The 24,203-nt window shown below is 58.9% G+C and overlaps 1 protein-coding gene across 2 annotated transcripts; it reads right to left on the bottom strand.

Moving 5' to 3' along the window:
- On the bottom strand, positions 1-24,203 carry RAPGEF3 (Rap guanine nucleotide exchange factor 3). 2 transcript variants are annotated; one of them, XM_012753301.3, is made up of 28 exons: positions 23,652-24,203; positions 22,961-23,173; positions 16,988-17,041; positions 16,802-16,908; positions 16,487-16,608; positions 16,158-16,326; positions 15,440-15,524; positions 15,030-15,090; positions 14,841-14,917; positions 14,556-14,702; positions 13,996-14,108; positions 13,664-13,752; positions 13,292-13,370; positions 12,923-13,073; positions 12,755-12,837; positions 12,134-12,173; positions 9,533-9,614; positions 9,040-9,186; positions 7,015-7,112; positions 6,460-6,585; positions 6,196-6,377; positions 5,849-5,939; positions 5,698-5,748; positions 4,657-4,744; positions 4,304-4,368; positions 3,830-3,884; positions 3,668-3,739; positions 1-2,876 (listed from the first exon to the last, which is right to left on the bottom strand). In XM_012753301.3, the coding sequence occupies exons 1-28, from the start codon at positions 23,655-23,657 to the stop codon at positions 2,758-2,760; spliced, it is 2,772 nt and encodes a 923-aa protein (XP_012608755.1). In that variant the 5' UTR covers positions 23,658-24,203; the 3' UTR covers positions 1-2,757. The 2 variants fall into 2 exon arrangements, with proteins under 2 accessions (XP_012608755.1, XP_012608908.1); XM_012753454.2 differs by lacking the exons at positions 16,988-17,041; positions 22,961-23,173; positions 23,652-24,203 and having other exon boundaries at positions 16,158-16,303; positions 16,802-16,897.

The following is a 24,203-nucleotide window of genomic DNA, read 5'->3' on the forward strand; positions in this document are numbered from 1 at the left end:
CACTGTTTGAATGTTCGTTTACTATTATTGCCATAAATCCTGTGACTATTGAGAGGTAGAGCAGCCAGAGGCCAGTGCATCAGGAGTGTGAAAGCAGGTGGGCCCCCACCAGCTCGCCACCCCCGTGAGGTGCTCCCAGTGCTGAATGGCAGGGGTTGGTGCTGGATCTGCAGGCGGAGTCTGTCCTCCTGCTCAGATGGGGCGGGGAGCGCTGGCTCCTGGGAGAGGCTGCAGCAGCCTGAGGGTCCCGTTTCCCAGCAGCTCCACCCTGTCTGCTGGAGAGGTGTGACCCTCCTGGTATGCGCCCCACTGTTAGGGCCCACCCTGGCCCCAGCCTTCCCAGGGCCTTCACAGGGAAGCTAAGGGCAAGGGGGAAAGGAGAGGGAGACGTGTGTGCATAAGAGCGACCCCCCATGCTATTGTCTTCCATACAGTACATACACCCACATACACCCCCATTCCCTCTCTCCTTACCCCTTTTAGGGGACAGAGATCTTTAAAGGACTGACCTCAGGCCACAATCCCTTGCCTCACACCTTCCTCTCAGCAGTCCCATGAACTCCTGTGCTGCTAGGGAACCTGAGAGGCCCTCCCTGCCCTGCCCCATGCCTGGGTGGTCTGGGAGACAGGAGACAGCACAGCTGTCTAAGCACGAAGCCACCATAAAGTGGCATCTTCCCCTCCCCTCCTGGGCCTCCTGTCTTCTTGGGGTGCCCTGAGCCCCAGCTTTTCCTGCTCCCGGAGTCTATGTCCTCTCGCCTGCCCTGGGTACAGTTGTCCTGGCAAGGCCTCTCCCCACAGGCTCACAAGGTGTCCTGCCCAAGAGACTGGGGCAGCTGGGGGGTTGCAAGGTGGTGCAGCCCAGTTTCCTCGGGATGCAGCTGTGGCCAGAGAAGAGGAGGAGCACTGGAGTAGGGCACCAGCCCCGTCGTGCTTGGCTTCTGTCGGTCTCTGGGCTGGGCTCACCCTGCAGTCTGGAGGAATGGCGCAGGCCCCGGCCGCCTGGCTGATGTGGCCTTTGCGAGACACCAACAGACAATGGGCTCAGAAGAGAAGAAAGTCCTTGGACTCCTGACTCACCAAGGCTTGAGCCTCCTGTCCTGATTGCTCAGCTCCAGAAGCTTCCGTGCCCCATGATCCTCTACCCCCACCCATGGCAAGGGAACTGGTTTGGCTACCGGTGCCACCTGCTCCATGTCAGCTGCTCCCTCGGCCTTCACCCAAGGCAAAGCCGCCCCTCCACCAGGCCTGGACACGGAGCTGTGCAGAAACAGGAGCTGCAGTTTCACCGGTTGGTCACTAAGCCGGATGGGGATCATCACACCCAGTTACAGATGGAAGAATGAAGGCAGAGAATTGTTCGCTGACTCGCTCAGAAACGTGAGGTATAATCCCAGCTGCGCTTCCTCCCTGCTAAGGGCTCCGGCCCTGTCTGGAAACAGCTGGCACGTGCATCCATGACCTCTGCGGGGCTGAGAGGAGTCTGGCAGGGTGCAGGTGAGAGGAGGCAGGGGTGTGTGCTGAGCACGAGTGGAGGGGCCGTCCCAGCACCTGCTCTTCCTCCAGCTGTGGGCCTGCTGCGTCCACTCCTACTCAGAGAGCGGCCATGGGTCTGCGTCTCTCAGGCAGGCAGCGCGCTCCTGCTGCCAGGCTCCGGGGCAGAGAGCAGAGGGGGAAGAGTTCTTGCCCGGAGTTTGGCAGGCGGGGTCCTGGCAGCAGCTGGTTCCCAGGGGACACGCTGTAGGGGCAGGGAAGAGACAACTTCACCCTAAAGGAGGGTGCTGGGACCTTCTCATCACAGGTGACAAATCCTGATTTCCTAGAAGTCTCTCGAGCCTCAGCAAGCGATGGGAAGCCTCGGTGTCTTCTCTGCCAGTGGCCACCCATCCCCCCAGTCAGCTGAGCACCACCCAGCAGGCCAGGCTGTGCTCAGGGCAGGGGAGCAGGGATTGGAGAGAGGAGGTGGACGAGGCCAGATGCATCTGGTCTGCACTGCTGGTTACCCGGCCGCGCTGAGGGGCTCCAGCTACCCGGAGGCCGGGCCGGGAGGCACATCTGGGCAGTGCTCAGCCACTTTGGAGCGCTGCCTTGGTCCCAGGGACCACACGCGGTGGGGCGGGGTGAGGGTGCTCTGTCAGCTTCCAGCTGAGCAGGGTCTCGCCTCTCCGCCACACGCCCTGGGGCTGGCCTCAGAACACACATACTTTGTCAACTGGGGTAACAGGAAAGTTCCTCAGGGACCACCACTCCCCAGCTGCAGCCCTGCCCACACCCAGCTGCTTATCTCAGATGCTCTGGAAAGAAAAACAGGACGCCCCGCCCCCACAGCCCTCCCGGACCAAGGCCCTGGCCCTTGCCACACACATGCCACACACATGCAGTCGCTAGCTCTCTCTGCCCACTGTGAAAGCAAACCATGGGGGCCTGGCCACGCTGGACGACAGAGCCAGAGGCTCAGAATCTGGAAGGATCCTGGTGTGGAGAGCTCTCTATTGAACACGGCTTCCCCACCCACTCCCAGGGCCTCTCTGCCCCGTTTCCTTAGCCCTGGGCTGCAGCTGAGGTCCACTCTGAAGTCCTCCTTAGCCACCAGTCATCACGGGGGACAGCTGCCTCCACACCGCCCACTCCAGGGCCTCGAGTCCACTCTGCGGAGAGCCCTGCCCAGCCGAGGCCAGTCTGCAGGCCTCTTGACCTGGCGCGCCCCGGCTTTCCCGGCGGGAAGTGCCTGCTCCAGCCCCAGCCCCAGCCCCTTCCTCACGGCTCCAGCTCCCGGGAGAGGCGGGACAGTTCCCGCTGATTGTCGATGACCTTCAGCTGCTGGACATAAGCCCAGGTGCTGGCTGGACTCCGGGTGCTCAGGGACTGCTCCGAGCCTGGCGGGAGAGAGTGGCCGGGAGGCAAGATGACACTTTGTGGAGGCTGTCCCTTCCCTCCAAGGAGCACACCTCTTTCCTGCCCTCAAGGCCACCCTGCGCTCCCTGCCCCCAGACTGCTGCCCGCCCACCCTGCCGTTGACGGCAGAACAGCCCAGGCCCCGAGTGCGGGCCGAGAGCAGGGGTCCCTGGGCTCCAGGCAGCACAGAGCTCCTAAGTTCAAACTGAAGAATATTTTGTCATTTTATATGTACGTATATTAGATATGAGGGATTTTAAAGGGGTGTGTGTGAGAGAGAGTGGTAAATAATGGCATTTTAAAAACCCAGAAAATGAATGACTCCCAATTCAGGACGGGGTAACCCTGAGTGGGGCACTGAGTGACAGTGGGAGCTGGGAGTCATCGTCAGTGTTCTGGCACGCACGGGGGGTGGGTCCAGAGCGGTTCGTTACCTTATCAGAATAAAGTGTACCAAGAGCAAAACCAAGGGCCGGTGGGGACAGTGTGGCATGAGCCTGGGATGATCAGCCCCACTTGGTGCAGCTGAGGTCCCGTCAAAACAAGGCAGTCTGGGGTAACAGTGCCTGGCCTCCAGCTCTGTCCCTAACTTGCCGTGTGGCCTTAACCAAGTTCCCTCAATGCATCAGCCTGTTTCCTCTTGTTTACGCTGGGACGACATTGTCACCCGCCCCATAGAGGTGTGTGACGAGTGACCGGCGTCACGTATGGAAGTGCCCAGGAGCGCTGGCGATGGCCAAGCACAATTGGCACCCCGGGTGCCCCCACTTACACGTGGAGATCCTTGCCGCCTGGCCGTCCTCATGCAGGTGGGAAACCCGGCTTCTGAGCGGTGAGAGAGGCACTGGTGGGCGAGGGGTGGGAGACAGGAGTCAGGGCCAGGCCGGGGCCTCACGGGGGACGTGGGGGCTCCTGCCCGGTCCGGCCCTCTCACCGCTGCTGTGGCCTCGGCAGTGGTGCAGCATCCGCGCCGCTCTGGCCATCATGCGCTGTGGGCGACACGGGGCGTGAGGGGGAGCCCCGTCTTGCCCGGGCGGGCGGCAGCTGGGAGTCCAGGCTCCCTCTGCACGGGGGCTCCTAGGGGGCTGTAAGAGGCGGGGTCCACCGTCTCCTCCCAGCATACCCCGAGGCCCAGCAGGGACCGGGCAGAGGACGTGGACAGAGGTCAGGAAGGGCTGAGGGAAAAGAGGGCCACAAGGGGCTCCTGCTGAATGGGAGATGTCGAGGCTGTCCCCCTGGCAGGCCCCAGTGGAAAGTAGACCCTGCAGGGTGCCGTGGAGTGAGGCAGGGGCTCTTTACCAAAAGCACTCGTCTTTATGTCATTGATAACAAGTTTAAGTCCCCCCAGCCCCGCCACAGTCACACCCCCACCTACGCCAGCGGCAGACGCCCACTCTCTGCAACTCACCATCTTCTCAAAGTTGATGAGGTTCTCCACTAGTGTGTGGTTGCCCTCGTGGATGAACGTCATGTCTGCAAAGAGAGGGGTTTTATTCACAGGTCCCCAAACTCCTCCCCTCCTGTAGCCCAGGAGAGGTCAATACGGAGAGGTGGCCCACCCCATGCTGCCCTCTGCTCTGTCCCCTCGCTCCGGCAGCAGTGTCCTCACCTCCCAGGCCCTCGAATGCCCTTCTCTACCTAGTGTCTGAACTCTTCTTCCAGCCTGGGAACTTGCCATGCACCTGTGTGATCCCCCTGGCAGCAGGGCGGTCGCACAGGCAGGGATGGGCAGGAAGGAGCAGGGAGGTGGTGCCGCCTTACCTTTGAGAAGGAGGGGCATGAAGGGGATGACGGGCGGGGAGAGCTTGGCCAGGGCCAGTCGGTACACCCGGTGGTTCCACGACGGGTCCTAGGGGAGGAGGCCACAATGTGTGTGGGGAGGTCCCACACACCATAGCCCACCCCAGCCGCCAGGGAGGAGCCCCACACCCATCCCCACAGTGGACAGCCCCGGCTCAGCCCCTCCTCAGCCCCAGAGCTCAGCCAGGCAGGCTCTGCCCTGACGCTGCGGCCACTGCTGGTCTGTGAGCATGTGGCTCCCTGGCCTCACACGGGCCCTGAGGAAGTTCATGGCCATTAGTCACAGGGGCCCCAGAGTTTCTTGGAAAAGTCTCCCTCACTTTCTGCCTCTCTTTGTACCCCTCTCCCTGACTCTCTCTCTCTCTCTCTGTCCCTCTCTCTCTCTGTCTGTCTCTCTCTCTGGTGGGCAAACTCCTCTGAACCCCTTGAGCCCCATGAGGTGAGCTCTTTTTTCTCAAGAGCTCCAGGGCTATGCTGATAACGCACCTCTGCTCTAGTTCTCTCCTGAACACTTCGAGACCCTCAAAAATTCCTGGAGGTGGAAAGTTCAGTCCCCCAACTCTTCCCTCACCTTTTGCGCTAGTCCAGCCCACAAGCACGTCAGCGCTCCTGAGAGGCCGCTGGCGGCCCCGGCACACGTGGGCTCTCAGTGCCAGGCCCTTGGGTTCCTGAGCCCTCGGGCAGCACAGCCCCCAGCGCTGCCCTGACACCCCAGAGCCCACAACCAGACACCCCACACACTCTGGCCTGTTCTTCACACAGGGTCTCCGGTCCACAGCAGATGCCCCCACACGTGCACACACCGAGGGGTCCAGTGCACCACGCACCCCCATCCCGATGCTGAACACCCCATTCCTCAGCCAGCCCCCCAGTCTCACAGGCCAGAAGGAGCCAGGCCCTGGGCCAGGGTTGGGGACGCAGAAAGTGACAAAGGGCAGGCAGAGGGGGTGCTGGGAGCCTGAGTGAGGGTTTCTCGAGGGCCGGGCCAAGCCCAGCACTCACCAGCAGCCTCTCGAGGGCGGAGTACAGCTTCCGGACTTTGTGCGGCAGCCGCTGCAAAGGACACACAGGTGAGCTGCCGCCCACCCCCAGCCGGGACTCCCAGGAGGAGCCGAGGCCTAACCTCAGGACCGGGGCCTCCAGTCCCACCTACCTGCCAGGTGAGGGCTAGGCGGCTGATGGCGGAGTTGCTGAGGCCAAACATGACGGCAAAGAAGGAATTGAGATTCTTTTGCTCCTTAAGGCTGTGAGCAGAAGACCCAGAGACCCTCAGGGAAGCAGCCACACCCACAGTGCCCCAGACGCAGCCAGGCCTGGCCCGGGACAGGGCTGTGCTGTCTCTGCAGGGACCCACACTGGACAGGGTGGGGACACAGGGGCTCCAGGGGGCGTGGGGAACAAAGGGGATGGCAGATTTGGCAACACACTGAGCAGGGACGGGAGGTAAGAAAAAGCAGCCTCAGGACACTGGCCGACCCCCTGCTCCCCAAGAGGACTCACTGGGCCGCCAGCTTGATGAACTTCCTGAGCAGCTGGGCCCGCAGGCCGGGCACGGAGCAGAGACACAGCTCTGTGGCCACCCAGTACTGCAGCTCATTGAAGCGGCGCATGAAGCGCTCCAAGTTGGCGGTGGTGACGTCCCGCAGATGCTGGGGGCCCAGCACGTAGTGGATCAGCTCCACCTGGGGGGGCACAGGGGAGGTCAGTGGGCACCAGGCTGGGCACCCTGCCTTCTGCTCGCCTCCCCTGGCTCTGTCCCCGCACCTGGTGGATACTGTTGAACAGGTTCCAGTCGTGGTCCGTCAGCTGGCCTGCCAGGTCCTTGGCGCTCACCAGGTCCAGCCCCTCAGCCGAGCCCACAGTGGGCCCCAGCTGCTCGGGGTGTGGGGTCTGCAGGTGGGAGAGGGGTCATGGGGGTGCCTGAGGAATCCAGGGGAAGGCACAGGGTGTGGGGAGAGGGTTTGGGGCAAAGACTGCAGGTAGTAGGACGGGGACTGGGAAGGACAGGGGGACTGCAGGGAGTGGAGGGGCCTCTAGGGGCTTCCCAATGCTAGGTCCCCTCCCTGTAGGGCTCCTGTCCCCTGGGGAACCCTAAGCAGTTCTCCTCTTTCTCCTTGGGAGCTCCCAATCAGTGCTACCCCCATAATCTTTGGAATCCCCCCATCAGCTGAGGCCCGGTCCTTCCTCTTACCACTGAAGGAAGACCCAGCTGTAGCCAGAGCCAGGCCCCTCCCCTTTCTCCTGTGACTCTTCCCCAGACCCCTCCCCTGCCATTCCCAGAGTTCCTCCCTGGGCCATGGCACCCCGCCTGGTCCCTACCAGCTTATGCACTTCCTGTGAGTTGACAACAAAGAGCCGCTCGTTGAGGCCCAGGGATGTGGCCACACCACGGGCATCTGGCTGCAGGCCAGTGGCATCTGAGAAGGGAACAGAGGTGGCACTGGGTGGGGGCAGGGAGAGAGGCCAGGGGCCAGCTGGAGGCCAGGGTGGAGACCCTGTTTGGGAGGTCCCTTCTCCCAGTAGTGGGGTTGGAGTCCTGGGCAGGTGTCTAAACACACAGGTGCACGTGTCCGCACATCCACACCGCCCGGGCAGCACACCCAGGGAGGGCGAAAAGGGATTCTTTGTGACACAGGCAGGCCTTGGGCAGGGTTTAAACCTCCCTGAGCCTTATTTTCCTCCTTTGGAAAACAGAGACAATAAGGCTTGCCCTGACTACTTCAGAAGTCAAATGAAATAATTATACAAGCAGTGGCTATACGAATATGATACATTAAAAAAAAGCCCTTTGAAAACTGGGAAATGCCTTACATAAGTCTTGGCATTGATTTTCATCAGCTCTTTGTGGCTAAGACTGTGTTTTTTTGTCATGTTTAAATCCCCAATCCCTTGACCAGGGGCCTCCAGAGTCAGGTACATAAGTCTATCCATGTGTCCAGGAAAAATATTAGCTCTTTTCCTTGTATTTATTTTTCCTACCTGTTTTGCATTTCTATTTTGTATATAGCTTTAATAATGGTATTAGTGTAGTAACATGTGTATGATTTATAAACAAAGATTGACACAGTGGGGGTTTGTACTAAAATACTGGTTACTGACATGGGTGTTGATCAAAGTGGTTTGGAGATCAGGGCTCTAAACCTTTCTCTGCACAAGTAGGGTCTTGAACACGGGCTTTGGGCAGCTGCAATTCACCGGGTGAATTGCACCACCAGAGGGCAGTGCTTCCCAGAGGCGAGCAGAGGACACCGGTGACCTGTCTCTCCCCACTTCCTGTCTGTCGGAAGATGGCTTTTCTTTTCTCATCTCCACCTCTTCATTATTCTTATGTCCCTAATCCCTGTCTACCCTGGCTCCGGCTGTCAGGCCTGTGCCCTTTGCAGAGAACAGTGGTTTTTAATGTCCCAAATTCTCTGAAAGCAGAGCATAATAATCCTTCTGCTGCCATGTTCTGAACACTTACTGTGCCGGACCCTGTGCTAAGTGCTTTACACACATTAGCTCATTTAATAGCCACCACAGTTCTTTGCGACAGATACAATTATAGTGCTCATTTGACAGATGAGCAAATGGAGGCTCAGAGAGGTTGAGCAACTTGCCAGTGATCACGCAGCTAGTAAGTGGCAGGTCTAAGATTTCCTAGACAGGTCTGGCAGTCCACAGTTTATACTCTTAACCACCACGCTGATCTGTTTTATCTGCCGTGGTATCTCTAGCTGCTAACATATTGCTAGTCCATAGCTGAGCCTCAAAAATGTTTGTCAAATGACTAAATGAATGAAGACGACCTAAGCTCCAAGGCGAGCTGCACTCTCACGTACTGTGTGAGCTTGGAGAAATTGCTTAACACCCTTGAGTTGCGGCTTCCTTGTCTGAAGATAGGATAAAAATAACTATATCTCACAAGATTGTTATTCGTTAGGATTAAATGACTGTAGAGGAATGATAATAATAATAGTAGCAGCCAGTACTTGTGTATCACTATGTGCCAGCCACCGTTCCAAACACTGTAACAGATTAACTCACTTAATCCTCACAATTCCTCTAGCAGGCAAATCCTCATCATCCCCATTTGACAGGTGGTGGAGTCTAGTGCAGGGAGATGAACACAGATAAGGGGCACACAGATAAGGGGCTATCAAATGCAGTCACAGACTCCAGAGTTCACGCTCCCATGCGCTACACGTAAAGCACATTGAACAGACGTCACGAACCTCCCATAAACACTGAATGTCGTTCACATTAGGAAGATGAGAAAGATGATGATGGTGTTAAGCTGGGGGATCTGGGCATGGATCTGAGGGGGGCACCCTCCCTTGGGGCCTATCCAGAGACACCACTCACCGCCTGCAGAATTGACCTTCACCAGCACCTGCCCCTTGGTCCAGCCGTCCTCCTGGGCCAAGGCTGCCATCACCTCCCTCACCGAGGCCGTCACAGGCAGCTGCAGGGTCAGCACCGAGTGGTCTGGCCGGCAGATGTCGTAGGAGACTGGAGAGGACAGCAGGCTGAGTGCGGGAGGGGCTGCCTGGTCTCCCACCCCAGGGGAGGGCTGCGACTGCAGCCCTCTGTGATGGGAGGGAGCCCCAAGAGGCTGAGCTTCGCAGAGCAGGTGGGGAGGCAGCAAGCCAGAGAGAGGGGTGCAGGAGGCAGATCTGCCTGGTAGCCCGGGACACTCCTCTGTACCCTGAGGCGTACATGTGCCATCTCACGTGGTCTGGGAGGCAGGATGAGAGTTCGGGCACACCGAGGTCAAGGGTGACATCAGTGGGACAAGGGAGGCAGAGACAGCAGGGTGCAGGTGTCAGGCTATGCCTGGCTGGCTCAGACCACCAACCTTTGTCCCCAGCTCGGATGGCACAATTGCTGCTGGGGAGGGGCTCGTCCTGGCTGGGGAGCCAAACAGGCGCATTCCGGGCCTGGGAGGAAGAGAAAAGAGAAAGTACGGCTCAGATGCAGAGGACAGCATGCAGGGAGGGAACAGTGAGGGCCCTTGTCACCAGGAGCATTGGCCTAGCACAGCACACGCCACCAGAGGGCTCTGCCTGCCACATTCACCTGAGCCGGGGAAGGTGCCCAGGACCAAGCCTCCAGAAGAAGAGACACAAAAGGTTTAAGGATAGGAAGAGTCTGCGCCCCTCCCCCTGTGTCTTCCCCCACCCCAACCAAATAGGTCCAGAGTAGTTCTAATATGGAAACCCTATAGCTGTTGACCCTGGTTTTCCCCTTTCCCTCCTTCAGCTACCATTCTCTGTGAGCCAGGCATTGCTCTAAGCACCTAAATATTCCCAATAGCCCTTTGGCAAAAGTATTATCATTCTCGTTTTGTGGATGATATAAATGAGGCTAAGAGAGGTTAAGTAACATGCCCAGGGCCACACAGCTGCTACATAGCAGAGCTAGACTCCCTCCTGCCCTCCCTCCCTCTGTTCCTTTACCCAGCAGCACTACTGTGTCAGTGGCCCTACCCACCCCACAGCAGGGCGCAGCACCCCAAACCACCGCCAAACCTCTGCTGTGGGGCAGGCCCTGCTGCGCAAAGTGCTCCCGACACAGGTTCCTCTTCCCACCCAGACCGTCTTCCCGACTCTGGCACTGACTCTCTTCCTCCTCCCAGCTCCAAACGTGGCAGATCCTCCAGGTCCAGACCTCAGCCCACAGTTCCGCCCTAGATTTCCAAATCTCAGGGCCTCTTCAGAGCTCCTCACTGCCTCAGTGCCACCTGCATGTCCCTGAGTCTCAAAGCCACCACCAGTGCTGAACTCTCGTCCAAGTCCTGGTCTCACTCCCCTCCTGGACCTTCCACATCCGTGACCCATCACCCCAAACAACACACCCACCAGACCCCCTCGTCCTGCCTCCCAGACCACTCCTGCCCTTCTCCCGCGTGGCATGTCACCCTGCCAAAGCTGCGGCTTAGGCTTTGAGATGGGTGTCAGCCTCCTCCCCCTAGCCCGGGCTAACTCCAGCTCCACCTGCCTGGAGGCCTCACCCCTTATCTACCACAATGGCCCAACTATTCTCTCCGTCTCCCCCCCAGGTGCCTGCAGCCTCCAGCCGCCTCTTCCAATCTGCCTGACCAGAGCCCAATTAAGCTTCCTAACCCAGCTTCAATGGTGGTCATTGTCCGCGGGATAAAGCGCTGACCTATTCAAAACGCAAATCAGACCTGGCCAACCCTTGGCTCAGATCCCTTCAACGGTTTGCACTGCTCTCAGGACAAAGGCCAGACCCCGTCCCTGGCGCAGGGGGGCCTGCAGGCTTCGCCCCTGACGACTCTGGGCTCCTCTGCAGTCAGTTCTCGCTCTCCCTCCTCCGGGGCTCCCTTCCCTCTTGGCTTCCCTGCCTGGAGCCCATTTAACAGCCGTGCCCAGCTTGGCTGTGAGTCCCACAGGCCAGGGCTGGCTGTCCCCGCCCACTGCGCGGCATCAGCACCCAGCCCAGTGCCTGGCACTCGAGGGCGATGCCACGCGGTTCCTGAGTGTCGGCCACGTGCCACTCAGCATGTGGGCACGCGGGCAGCAGAGGCAGAGCCCCTTGAGAGTGAAACTGGCCTTCTCATGGGATGTAGCAATGCCAAGTAGACAAAGCAAACTCCATGTGGTGGGAATGCTTTGAAGAAAATCATGAAGGATGCCTTGGGGGCAGTGGTGGGGGAAAGGGGACTGTGCCCTGGACGGGGAGATGGGAAGGGCCTCTCTGGGAGCCCAGCATGTTGGTTGGGATTGGAACAATGAGAAGGACCCGGTCAGCCCAAGAGCCAGAGAAAGAACCGTCCAGGCTAAGGGACAAGTGCAAAGTCCCCGAGGTGAGAACAAGCTTCGCCTACAGAAAGGAGCCAGCTGCTGTCTCCAGCGAGCAGGAGGGTGGGATGGACAGGCGGCTGGGCACGAGAGCCTGTTGGCTGGGTGACCGGCCTGGGTTGTATTCCCGACACAGCACTCCCCACCGCCAACCCAGTCTACCTTTCCAGTCCTTTCTCCCTCCGTTCCTCAACCAAATCTCGGCTCCAGTCTCACCTGCTCGTGCCCCCTGTGCTCCCCCTGGGCCCCAGCTGGGAATGGCCTGAGCCACCTCTGACCCTGGGGAGGGGCCTCCGCCTTCCTTCCTCCCACAGCACTGGCCACCCCGAGCCCTGGGCCTCAGAAGCTACCTCCAGCCCTGGTTCCTCGTCTCCCAGGCTGTAACTGTGGGCATGAATTACCTCCCAAAAGGAATAAAAGCCCCTTTGGGTTGGGGAGGGCAGTGCCACCTTAGACCTCTGTGTCTCCCCAGCAGGGCCTGGCCTCAGGTGCCACAGGTAGCAAGGGCATGGGAGGGGAGCTTCCCACCCACACAGAGCCCCTCGGAGCGGGAGCTGAAAGAAGGGCCCCCAGTCCCAGGAGGAGCAGAGGGAAGCAGTTGGGGCCGGGCAGAGGTGACATCACAGGGCAGACACCTTCATCTGAGGAGATGCGTTGCCAAAGCCATTTTCCAACCTGTGGAGCAAGACAGAACAGAGGTGAGGTGAGGCCAGCTATCCCTGGGGGCAGGGCGACCTTGGTGGGGTGGGGGGGTGTCCCTAGGGGCTCTGGACCCCATCCTGCCCTCACCAGCGGCTCAAAGGTCGGCACGACTTGGTAAGTGTCACAGGGAGAGGGGCCAACATGGGTGTGAGCCCAGCCCCTGGAGGTTGTGATTGCCCAAGGCCAGCTCGGGCCCAGTGTCTCCGATGGGGCGCTGCCCCCATGGGGATGTCTGGGAAGCCCGAGGCAAGCTCTAGGAGATGTACCAGGAGGAGCCATCAGGAGCTGGCACTGGGGACATTCAGCAATACACATGTGCCCAAGGGCGGGAGTGAGAACAGCAGGTGCATTTGGGATGTCAGGATGAGCAAATGACGCAGGAGGAAGGATGGACGTGTGGCATGGGGGTGAACAGCAAGGGGACAGAGAACAACCCTGAAATCAGTGGCACAGCCCAGCTCTGAGGCCAGGTGCTTGACCCCAGAGCGTGTGCTCACAGCCTCGGGGTGCTGCCAGCTGCAGGTAAGACACTTAAAGTAGACTCAAAGCGTAACCTGTGGTGCCGTCGCCGCTCCGGCCACTGCTCCCTCAGCAGGTTGCTGAGCCTCGCATCCCTGCTCACCAGGTCTGAGAGTTTCTGCGAAGAGCCCAGACTCACTGACACGGCTATGGCTGTGTCCAGCCCGGGCAGCCCCGCCCAGCCCTGCCTCCCTCCCAGGTACCTGCAGAAAGTTGGTGGCCACGGGGTCGGTGTGGAGCATGGAGCCATACAGGGCCACCCACTGGCTGACCAGCCGCAGGATCTGCTGTCTCTTGTTGCAGATGTAGGTGCTGCGCTCCTGCTCGCTGCCCCCCGCGGGCTCCGCGTGGAAGGTGGGCACCAGTCAAGGGAACCACGACATCCAACAGGGCCCACCCCCACACCTCAGGCAAAGGAGGGGCAGGATGCCCAGGGCCCCCACACTAGCTGGGCCTGGCATGAGGCTGGCTGGCTTCAGAGGGCTCAGCACAGCCACGCTGATGAGGCTTACCCTCCACGTGCCACCCCCTCCCTGTGCACAACGTCCGTCCCCCTGGGGCTGGGAGGATATTGGTGCAGGAGGGCAGCGCAGAGCTGGGCGCTGGGCATGAAGACGCTGTGGGTCAGGAGGAAGTCGCTGAGGAATGTTTCTGTAGGGCCGGGGGCAGGGGGAAGCTTCAGAGGCCAAGTTTGATGAGCACAGGTATAGAGACGGCTGGAGGGGCCCTCCCCACGTACCACCCTGAGCAGGGCACAAGCAATGCCGAGCCCTGTGACAGCGCTCCCCCCAAGCCACGAGCACAGGTAAAAGGACTTCCTGCCAACTGGCCGTGTGGACCAATCCAGCACCCAACGAGGGCAGATGCCGCATGTCTGGCCCTCTCCCGGGCTGCGCTGACCACCCAGTTAGTCAGAGAGCGGGCAGGGTGTCTGCTGCCCCTACCTGTGGGGTCATGAGCACTGGAATCCGGCCGCATGGCCTCCAGCAGAAGCTCTAGAATCTTCTCGGGTGTGCCGGACATCACCGTATACCTAAGGAAACGGCCACTCATCACACTTACGGCACTGCTCCCCACTCCCGCTCCAGGACAGACATCAATAATCAATCCCTTCACTCTTCTAGATTTGCCAGCCCTCTCCCCACTTAGGGTCGGGGGAGGCTGACCCAGGGGTGCATGCTAACCCCAGGGGGCAGGGAGATGACGCGGTGGCAGGAGCAAAGACTGGGAAATGGAAGGAGAGACGGCGGGAGAGGCAGCATGGTGGGTGTGTTACCGGTTCCTGCCTGGGGTTGGGGGACGCGCGGTGCCAGCGCCCTGAGAGGCTCTCTCCAGCACCAGCACCACTTTGCCATGTTCTTCCAGCCGCATGGTCTTTGCCTCCACGTCCTGGAGAACAGACACGCGCGGTGCTCAGCACTCCATGGCTCTGCTCCGGACCCTCCCACCGCTCTGGGCCCTGACCCCACCAGGGTCCCACAAAGGCCCTCTGCCCTTCGCCCCGCTGGCTTTGGCTCTGCCTCCCCTGCCTCACAGTGGGAGTCCCTCCCCCTCCCCGCCCCCTGTGGATCCCGCCCCCCAGCACCCCTCCCCAGCAGCCTAGTCCCCCACCTCCGGAAGCCCACCACTCCCTCGGCCTCCCACACCCAGCCTGAGGTCACTGGTCCTGCTGAGCCCGCTCAGGATGCCACGGGCTCCACCTCCTCGCACACCGAGGGCCATGGTCCCCTCACAGCGTCTGCATCTCCTACCTTCCCCGCCCCTTACAGGCCCCTTGGTCCTTGCCCCACACGCTTCTCTGGGCGTGTGTCCCCTGCCTGCCCCCAGCAGCAGCACCTTGATGATTCGGTTGAAGTCGTGCTTATCCACACGCAGGAAATGACAGTTGTCTTCTCGCAGGATGATGGTGGCCGCCCGGGGTGCGTCGTTCACCAGAGCCAGCTGTCCAAAGTCATCTCCCTCGTGCAGCGTGGTCACCAGCCCCTGCAGCCAGGCCTCAGTCACAGCCACTCCACCTCCAGCCCTTGCCAGGCAGGAGCCGGCAAAGGCGCTGCCCAGGAGGATGGGGACCAGGGAGCAGTTACCACCCAGGGGCTAGGGCAGGAGGCGGGGAGGGCTTACCTTGCCATGGGTCACCACGTTGACAGATCCCTTCCAGATAATGTACCACGAGGTGCCCTTGTCCCCCTGGCTGAACACTGAGAGAAGCACAGCTCAGACACGGCCCTCCTGGCACCTGCCACTCCTCCTCCGTGGCCTCTACCCTCGTCCAGGCCCCGTGCCCAGCTTGCAGTCTCCTGTTCGACTTACGCACGGTCCCTGCTTTGCTGTGGGGCTCAAAGAGCAGAACTGCAGCTAACTCCCGCTTCACCTGCAGGGTGGGGAGAGGAGGGTCAGCGGCAGCAAGTTCCGGTGAAGATGGGCCATGCTAGGGAGGGGAAGGTTAGGTCCAAAGACACGAGTGCTGGGGGACAGAGTTGTGGCTGGGCCAGGTGTTTCCAGGATTCAGCAGGAGACAAAGCAAGTGGAGAAAATAGGCTAAAAGAGGCAGAAGGATTTTCAGGCAGGGCAGTGCTGGGGTGAGAAATTAGACTGAAAATCGCAAGCCACCGACAGAAGGCTAGGGAAGTGCCTTCTGGCCCAGCCATTGGAGCCTCTGGGAAGTCACGAGAAGAGGCAATTCCTGGGGACAGGGCAGGGCTGGGACAGGCGGCACTGACCGAGTTGGAGAGGTGGGCCACAGCCTTGACGTGCAGCAGCTCCTCAAAGATGAGGTCCAGCTCCTCGTCTGTGCGCTGTCCTGGGCTGCAGGTGCGGGAGGGACAGACGGGGACACATGAGGAATTGGGGGCTTGGGGCCAGGAGGAGAGCCACCCCACCACCCAGCTCAGGGGTGGGGCCAGACGGCGCCCCAGCCACAACTGTTGTCACTAGAGGGCTAACCTTTATGTAGCGGGCACATGTGCCAGACACCATGCCGAGCACTGTACCTGCATTGTCCCGCTCTGCCCTCATGACAGCCCCATGACGCAGGCGTCACAATCCTCACTTGACAGAAGAGGAACTAGCACGGGATGCCCAAGGTCACCCCGCCAGTAACCAGTGGAGCTGGAATTTGAACCCAGACCTGCCCACAGATTCCAGAGCCCACCCTCTCTTAGCCACAACCGAGTGTCAGTGTGGGAAGGTGCTCAGAGACCCTCTGGCCCAGCACCCTCGTTTACAGAGGAAGAAGCAGGCTCAGTGGGGGTGGGGGAGCGGCTCTAGACCACACAGCGAGTCCATGACAGAACGCAGGGCAGGGCTGGGTCTCCTGGCCAGCCAGGTTCCCTTCCCTCAGCGGCAAGCCAGCGATGCCTTTAGAGGTGAATGTGAGTCAGGATGGAACCTGAATGCTGCGAGGGACCTGGGGTGGTGCGTGCAGGGCTCCCGACTCACGGCTTTCGGAGTGCCACAGTGAGCAGGGCATCGGGCCCCCGCTGGGAGAGCAGGGCCATAGCCTCCACCAACTCCTCCTCCATCTCATGAGCTCCCGTGGGCTCAGGCTCTGGCCCAGGGAACCGGTAGAATTGGGCATCTCGGTCCTGGAAGGTCCAGTCGTGTTTCACTGGGAGGCAGAGGCCCAGGTGTGGGGGAGGAGAGGAAATTGAGGCCGTGTGGGCATGAGGCCCCCACTGCAATGCCACTCCCCTCCGCACTCCCCACCGGCGCCTGCTCCCAGGACCACCTGGCATGCCCAGCGCACCCCACCCTGGGCTTGGGCTCACCATGGTAGAGGGCACCTTCATCCAGCAGCACCTGGCAGATTCCCACGGCTTGGCTCCGGGAGTGGACCCCAAGTCCCAGAGCCAAGATGCCATCCACCAGCTCCCGGCCAGAGCAGCACTGCCTGTGGGAAGTGGAAGGGACAGGTAAGAAGAGGCAGAATCCAGTGGAAAGAGGGTAGGCGGAGAGAGGACGTCTCCATCAGAAGGGCCTAAGCGGAGGCCTTCTGCTGGAAACAGGGCTAGGCCCAGGCGCAGAGTATGGGAGGAGGGAACGTGGTGAGGGTGGGAAAGGAGGCAGGTAGGGCCTCCACTCACCGGTAGAGCCGAAGATGGTACTTTCGGTCACGGATGAGGTTCGGGCAGGTGGCCAGGAGGTGCCGATGCAGCTGCTTCGCAGCCCTGAGCACCCGCTCTGTGGAGGCCTTGGAGGGAGGAAGGGCAGAGCTGAACCCTCCTGGTGCTGCTCTGTTGGTCCCAGGTCCACCCCGCCCAGGCCCCTACCTGCTCCAGGCTCACACTGAAATCCAGGGACTCCTCGCTGCTGGTGAGTGGCGTCTGAGGGCAGTGGAGAAAGGTCACACGTCAGTGTGAGGCCTCCAAACCCAGCTCACGGACACCTCCCCTGCCCCATCACTCTGACCTAGCCAAGGCCCCACCCCAAATGCACCCATTCAGCCACTCATCCAACAAATACGCAGACATTCACTGAGCACCCTGTGCCCTAGGCAGCTGCCTCTTCCCACCCACCCTTCCAGCCTCATCACCAGACCGGACCTAAGGACCTCACCCCTGCAAACGAAAGCCCCAAGACCCTGTTCTGCTTACTCAGGGCCCAGATATGCCAGGGCCCCCAGTTTAAGTGTCCTTGGAGAAGAAGCCAGGGAGCTGGAAGGAGCAGGAGGTCATGAAATAAGAAGACCCACAAGAGGCCAGGATGTGGGCAGATTGGGAGCCCTGGGAACACCCGCTCCCGGGCTGAGGTCCCAGGCCTGGTCCCAAGATGCTGTGCCCAACCACAGGACCATGGGCGGGTCTCTTGCCCCCTGTGGGCCTTGGTTCAGCCTGGTAGTTAAAAACACAAACCCAAGAGCCACTTCTGGATTCAAAAATCCCTGCTCCTCCATTTACTGAACAAGTGATTTAACTGTTCCCTGCCTTAGTTTCCTTGTCTATAAAATCGATAAAACACTAATAATACCAACTCATAAGCTTTTGGAAGGATTAAATGAGTTAATACACATGGAATGTTTAAAACATTGCCTGGCGTATGGTGTATGTACATGTTAGCTGTTACTCATCTGGGAGGCACAGGGTGGGGCTTCTTGCTGGAGGGCGTCCTTCTTCTCTAAAATGCTGCTAGTCCGTACCCTGTGAGAGTGAGTAAGGCCATGGCAACACCCAGGACTGTCTCAGGAGGATGGGCTTGATCACAGAAACATGGGTTAACAAGGTTTCCCTGCCCTGGGTATCAATGGAGCCATATGGAACTCCCGGGCCTGTACACCCTGGGACATCGGCATGGAAGCCCCTCACCACCCTTTTTTTCCTACCACCTGAGAACTGGAGCTTGTGGATGTCTCTGGACAGGATGCCCTAGGAGCACTCCCCATGGCAGGACATTTACAATTTACAAAGCATGCCCACCTCTTTGATTTCACTGGTACCTACATAAAATAAGACTACACTAGGTCCTACAGTGGCTCACGCCTGTAATCCCAGCACTCTCAGAGGCCGAGGTGGGAGGATTGCTTGAGCCCAGGAGGTTGAGACCATAGGGCTCAAACAATAGTGAGACCCATCTTTACAAAAAATAAAAAAAATTAGCCAGGCATGGTGGCCCATGTCTGTAGTCCCAACTACTCAAGAGGCTGAGGCAGGAGGATCGCTTGAGCCCAGGAGTTTGAGGTTGCTGTGAGCTAGGCTGACGCCACGGGCACTCTAGCCTGGGCAACAGAGTGAGACTCTGTCTCAAAAAAAAAAAAAAATTGGAAGAAAATATTGAATATCTTTAACACTGAAGTAGGAAAATATTTCTTAAACATTGTATAGAATGCAAATCATAGGGGGAAAAGTTATTAAAAATGACTACATAAAAAATTAAAAATTGGACTGGGCATGGTGGCACACACCTATAATTCTAGCTCTGTCTGAGAGGCTGAGGCAAGAGGATTGATCGCTTGAGCCCAGGAGTCTAAAGCTGCTGTGAGATATGATGACATCATTGCACTCTAGCCTGGGCAAAGAAGCAAGATCTCGTCTGTCTGTCTGTCCATCTGTCTAAATGAATGAATGAATGAATAAGTAAATAAATAGATAAATAAATAGGACCAGATGTGAAATAGGCAGAGCAGGTATTGTCTGTCCTCTGTGACTTCCAAGGAAACAACAGTCTCGAGGTGAAGTGCCTGTGTAACTCAGTCACACTTACTCAGACAGCCAGACAGCTACGGATAAACTCAAACTCCCACCCAGCAGTGCTGGCATTCTTGGTCCCACTCCACCCTCCACACCTACCCCTTTCCTATTCCTTCCCCCTTCCTCTCCCCAGCAACCTCTCTCCTGCCTTCCCATCTGCCCTCAGGTCCCTGAAAAGGACGTGGCTGGGGCGCTGTGGTGCTGGGGTACACCAGCCCGGGTCCTGGCAGGGCCCTGAGCACAGGCATCTTGCCACTGTGTACCCAGGCAGAGGTCTGGCGTGCACAGGCGCCTGGCCCAGGGCTGGGCGGAAGTCACTAGGTGTCCCAAGGGTATCCCTGCCCGGGTCATGGGGCCCAGCCCAGTGCCAAACACGGAGCCCTGGAGACTGAAGGACAGGAAATGAGGAGGAGGAGGAGGAGGAGTCGGGGGAAGGGAGGAAGGGCAGGAATGCTACCCAGCCAGCCCCCTCTGTCGGAACAAACAGTGCCTGAGTGCTAATGACTTGTTATTGTTCATGTCAAAATGCACAGGTGGCCCCAGTCCCTGCCCCAACTCCCTTTGGTGCCATGACCCAGGCTCCGGCACCAGCTCCCTTCCTGGTATTATTCTGGTCTGGGAGGGCAGGTTAGCAGGGGAGGTGCCAGGTCATGTGACCAGGCTGGTCATTTCCTGTCGTCCCCCAGGGAACCAGCACAAGGCCAGAGACCAGGGCTCTGGCCTACCAGCACAGAGAAAGGGACCTTAAAGCATCCCTCTCATTTTGCCAAGGAAAGCAGAAGCCCAGAGAGATGAGGCAGCCTATCCAGAGTCACACAGCTACTCAGAAACGAGCGATTCTCCTGCTACCAGTGCTGCCCCTGGAAGCAGGGATTTGAATCCCATTCCACAGCTAGAGAAAAGGAAGCTCAGAGGTTACATAACCTGCCCTAAGCGTTGGTAAACAGGGGCACCAGGACTCACACTGTGCCTGTCTGACCCCCTGGCTGTGCTAATCTCAGCACTATCCCCTGCTGTCCCCATGTCCCCTGGACACAGAGGCAGTCGAGGCATGCTGTCCTCAGAAAGTTCCAAGCGCAGGTAAGTTTGGGAACAGCTGGGTTAGACAAAGCTTGGCAGGCTTGTCATCACAGCCCCTCTGTGCCCTGAGAACGCCCGTGTGCATGGGAGCCTCCCGGGATGGGACAGGGAGGGCTACTCTTCAGGGGCAGTGGACAAGTGTGTAGGCTCCAGAGCCAGATCCTCGGGTTCAAGTCCTGGCTGTCTATCACCACCTGGTTGAGTGATCTTGTCACTGTGACTACCGAAGCTCTCTTCAGTTTCCTCGTCTGTAAATTAGCGTTGATGATGGTAATAGTACCCACTCTACAGGGCATAGGATCAAATGAGTTAATACTATAAAGCGCTCAGAGCAGTACCTGGCTCATAGCAACTGCTTGGTAAATGTTAAATGGCTTGATTGAACTTTATTTCATGATGGGCCCTATTACCCAGACACAGTGAAAAACTGCTGTCCCACAGCTGACCCTGTCCCTGGGCTGATGACTGAGTGTCAGCGTAGGGATTCTCAGTTGGGAAGATGCAGCTGGTACAGGTCAAGGGGAGGGTCCTTGCCCACCTCCTCCTTTCATTCCTACACAGGAAGGACTCCTTTCATTCCTACACAGGAAGGACTCGAGTGGAAGAGAAGACTAGCTCCACTGGCACCAGCAGTCACCTGCCCCATCCTCCCTCCCTGTCAGAGCTGGGCTGGAGGGGCAGGCACAGAGCCAGACAGTGTGGGGACCCGTTAGACCAGTTCCCTTGGGTCATGGCTAAGGTCCCAGGCCAGGGCTGTGTGTGGCTGCCGGACAGGGGAAGGATGCATGGGGAGGGGTGATGCCTTGGGTCTCAGTGCTACTGTCTGTAGCAACAGAGAAAGAAGCACAGCACGGTGGTTGTGAGCTTGAACTCTGCAGCCAGACTGCCTGCCTGGCACCAATGCCCGGCTTTGCCACTTAGCAGTTATGTAACCCTGGCCCTGTCACTTATTCTCTCTGTGCCTCTGTTTTCACATCTATAAAATGGGGATGATGACATAATTTATCTACCTCATGGGGCTGTTGTGAGGATTTTTTGATATGATAAAGGCAAAGGTCTTACAATCGTTCCTGGGACATAACTACTAAATAACTATTAGCTACTATATAACCACCATTATTTGAACAGGTTGGATGAAAGCCTAAAACCTGCTTTCATTTTCTCTTGTCCTGGTCTAGGTAGGAACAGAAAGAACTCTCTTTAGACCTCTTTTCTGGGAGGTTGATGGATTTGCCCCTTGGCTTTCTAAGAAGTAGGTCTGGCCTGAACAACTCCCAATGCTGTCCTGCTGGGACTTGGGCGCCACCTCCTTCACCCTGTGTGTGCAGACTCACCGCTGGCACTTGTGCCTGCATGGAAGCCCTTCCTGAGCCAAAGGCGTCATCATCATCAAGGCATCAAGGCACAGCTTCACAGGTACCCAGAGCCTCTTAACATGGGCAGAGTGGAATGAAACCACCCCACCCTGCTCCCCAGAGACGGTCATCAGCAAGGGTGCGGCCGCTGCCTCTAGCCCTAAAAACCTAGCTTCCCTCTGATCATTGACCCCCATCTGGCAGGGGAGGTGCCTTGTTTCTGTGCCTTTGGCCCCATTTACACACAAGCAACCCTCACCCCCACATTTCCGGCCTCCCCCCACACAAGCCTTTCAACTCTGGGGGATTGGAGGAGTCAAAAGACAGCCTGGAGGGCTCCTCCACCCCCTCCCAGACAGCAGGTCCCAGGGGATCCTCCAGTGACCTCACTGTCCTGGCACCTGACCTTCCCCCCACCCCTACCTTGCTTCTACAAGCTGGGAGGGGGACAGGAAATGCACAAGTAATTATAGCCTGAGAGGGAAGAAGGGAGGGAGGGTTCCAGCCCACTGGCTCCAAGCAATAGCTACTACCAGTGACCCAGAGAGCCGGAGGTATGGGGGCAGGACCCAAGGCCCAAAGTAGAGAGGGCTCGGGGAGAGCTGGGACTAACACCTGGATTCTCTTCTCAATTTCAGCTGTAGAGAGGACCTCCTCATCTTGGCAAGCCTCAGTTTCCTCAACTCGGCCACATATTTTGGTAATATAAAGGGCAGTTGGGCAAGGTAGGGGAAAGGAGAGAGAAGGTGGTGGTTGTTCTACTCAAAAGGACTCACCATTGAGATGAGCTCTTCCAAGTTTGTCACCCACTCCTGGTTTCCCTCCACCCCTTTACCCAGGTGTCCTCCTGGCACTCCCCTATGGCCTCCCCCCCCCCATATACACATGGTGGACACGCACGACAGGCACATGACTGAATCTCAGGTGAAGTTAATCTATTAAGTCTGAGTGGTTGGGGTGGTTCTCTGCCGATTTGGACCCTACAGCCATTATCCTGTCCCCCGTCCCCAACCCCACAGTTCTTTTCCCTGCCTGCTTTCTCCTTCATTCTATCACCTCCAGAGATGTTTTCACTGGCAAAGGGAGCTTCAACATCTCAGATTCTCCAAACTTCTCAGAATCTTCCCCTGAGCCCCCCAAAACGAGATGCCAAGTAGTGTCCATATAACCACCTCACCCCAAGAAGAAAATGCAGAATTAGCACTCACTAAAGGAGAATGTTGCCATGGCAACATACCAAGAACAGTAACCAAGCTTACCCCACCCCTTACTTGACCTGGCCCCCACACCTCCCACCCCCACCTGGAGAGAACACACAAGCACCTAATCCAATGCCTGGCACACAGAGGTGACAGATAAATGACAAATTCTTTTCCTCTTACCCCTGTGCCCAAATGGGGACACTTGGGCATGACACATGCAGACACACATGTCACAGCTGTGTGAGCCGCCCACGCACACTGCAGCCAAGCTTCATCTGACCCACTGTCCATCCTAGCTGTGCCACTCTGCACCCCTAGCCCCCAGAGCAAGCTGGGCCACCAGCAGCATGTCCGAACCACAATCTAGGCCCCCCTCCAGCCCTTGTGCCTGGCTCTGGCCTAGGCAGGTGAAGGGCACTCACCCAGCGAAGCCCCTGGATGCGGCTCGGACGCCGGTGCTCCAGCAGCAGCTGGTAGGAGCAGCTTCGGGGCCGGTACATCCTCCTTAACACCATGTTGAGCAGCGTCCCCTCCGGCACCACGTCAGGGAGGCCTCCCACCTGCGATGCACCCAGGGCTGGGCTCTCCTCCAGAGCCAGCCCCACCTGCCAGCGGCTCTCACCTGGCCAGCCCACCTATGGTGTGGGGAGGAAGGTGGACAGCCATGGGACAGGGGCTGGGGCAGCTGGACCACAGCACTACTGCCCCAGGCAGAACCTCTTCCTTAGAGTCCTCTGCACTGGCCAGGCGGAGGTGCTGCAACCCTGCCAGGAGCCGGGGGGGAGGAACAGGAAGACCTTCACTGGGGCCCGCCGGTCTGGCGCACTTAGGGGTCTCCAGCTGGCTCAGGGAGAAGATCAGGCCCTTGTCCGTCCTCTTTGGAATTCTGCCCCACCCCACTGTGCAGGCCCCTGCGGGGATCTCCACCGCCTCCCAGTATGAGGCTATGGACTCACTGGATCCCCCAGAAATGCAGCTTTGGCTCAAATCCTTCTTTTCCCCTCCTCCCTCACCCCTGACCAACCCTTTCTCTCCCACCCAAACTCCCCACCGTGTCTGCTTCCTCTCCCGCCCTCTCCTGCTCCTCCTCGACCCTGACTCCACCTTACCCACCTTCATGTTCCTTCTGAAGCTCGCACAGCTGTGCAGGCTCTAGCAAAAAGCTTGGGGGTCCCTAGGGAGCCCGGTCAGCTCTGATAAGGGGTGCTGGAGAGGTGCTGAGGGGTGCTGGCAGTAAGTCCGGGTGCAGTGAACAGGACCAATTCCTAGCCGGACCGGCTGCCGGGGCAGCAAGAAGCAGGGTTTGGTGGAGAAGCTCCTCTTGGGCGAGTAAAGGGCTGGGGGCGTAGCCCCCCCAGCGACAGGGAGCCCCGAGCCTCCGCCTTAGTCCCAGACGAAAGAGCCAGCTGGCACCGGACGCTGAAGCGAGGCTGCAGCTGGCACTGGTCCGGACGGGAGCTGTCACACCCCCTGCGCCGCCCGCCCCCTTCTCCTCCGGACGGGCTGAAGAGGCGGGGAGAAGGCGCCCCGATTTACGGTAGGGGAGGGCGCAGGGGAAGGGGGCGGGCATGGGCTGGAGGTGGAGTCCCGACTCCGACTCCGGGGCACGTAGAGCGGGCACGAGCCGGAGCCCAGAGGAACCCCGAGGGGCAGGAGCGGCCCTGA

This window comes from Microcebus murinus, chromosome 10 (assembly GCF_040939455.1).
Source record: "Microcebus murinus isolate Inina chromosome 10, M.murinus_Inina_mat1.0, whole genome shotgun sequence".
In the NCBI taxonomy this organism is placed as follows: domain Eukaryota; kingdom Metazoa; phylum Chordata; class Mammalia; order Primates; family Cheirogaleidae; genus Microcebus; species Microcebus murinus.

Bases quoted from the DNA above. Each gene is read 5' to 3' on its own strand.
- RAPGEF3 (XM_012753301.3), bottom strand. The intron at 3,885-4,303 runs GTGAGTTGCAGA...TGTCGCCCACAG, and splicing joins TCATCAACTTTGAGAAGATG to CGCATGATGGCCAGAGCGGC. The intron at 2,877-3,667 runs GTAAGTGGGGGC...CTCTCCCGCCAG, and splicing joins GGCGGCAAGGATCTCCACGT to GCTCGGAGCAGTCCCTGAGC.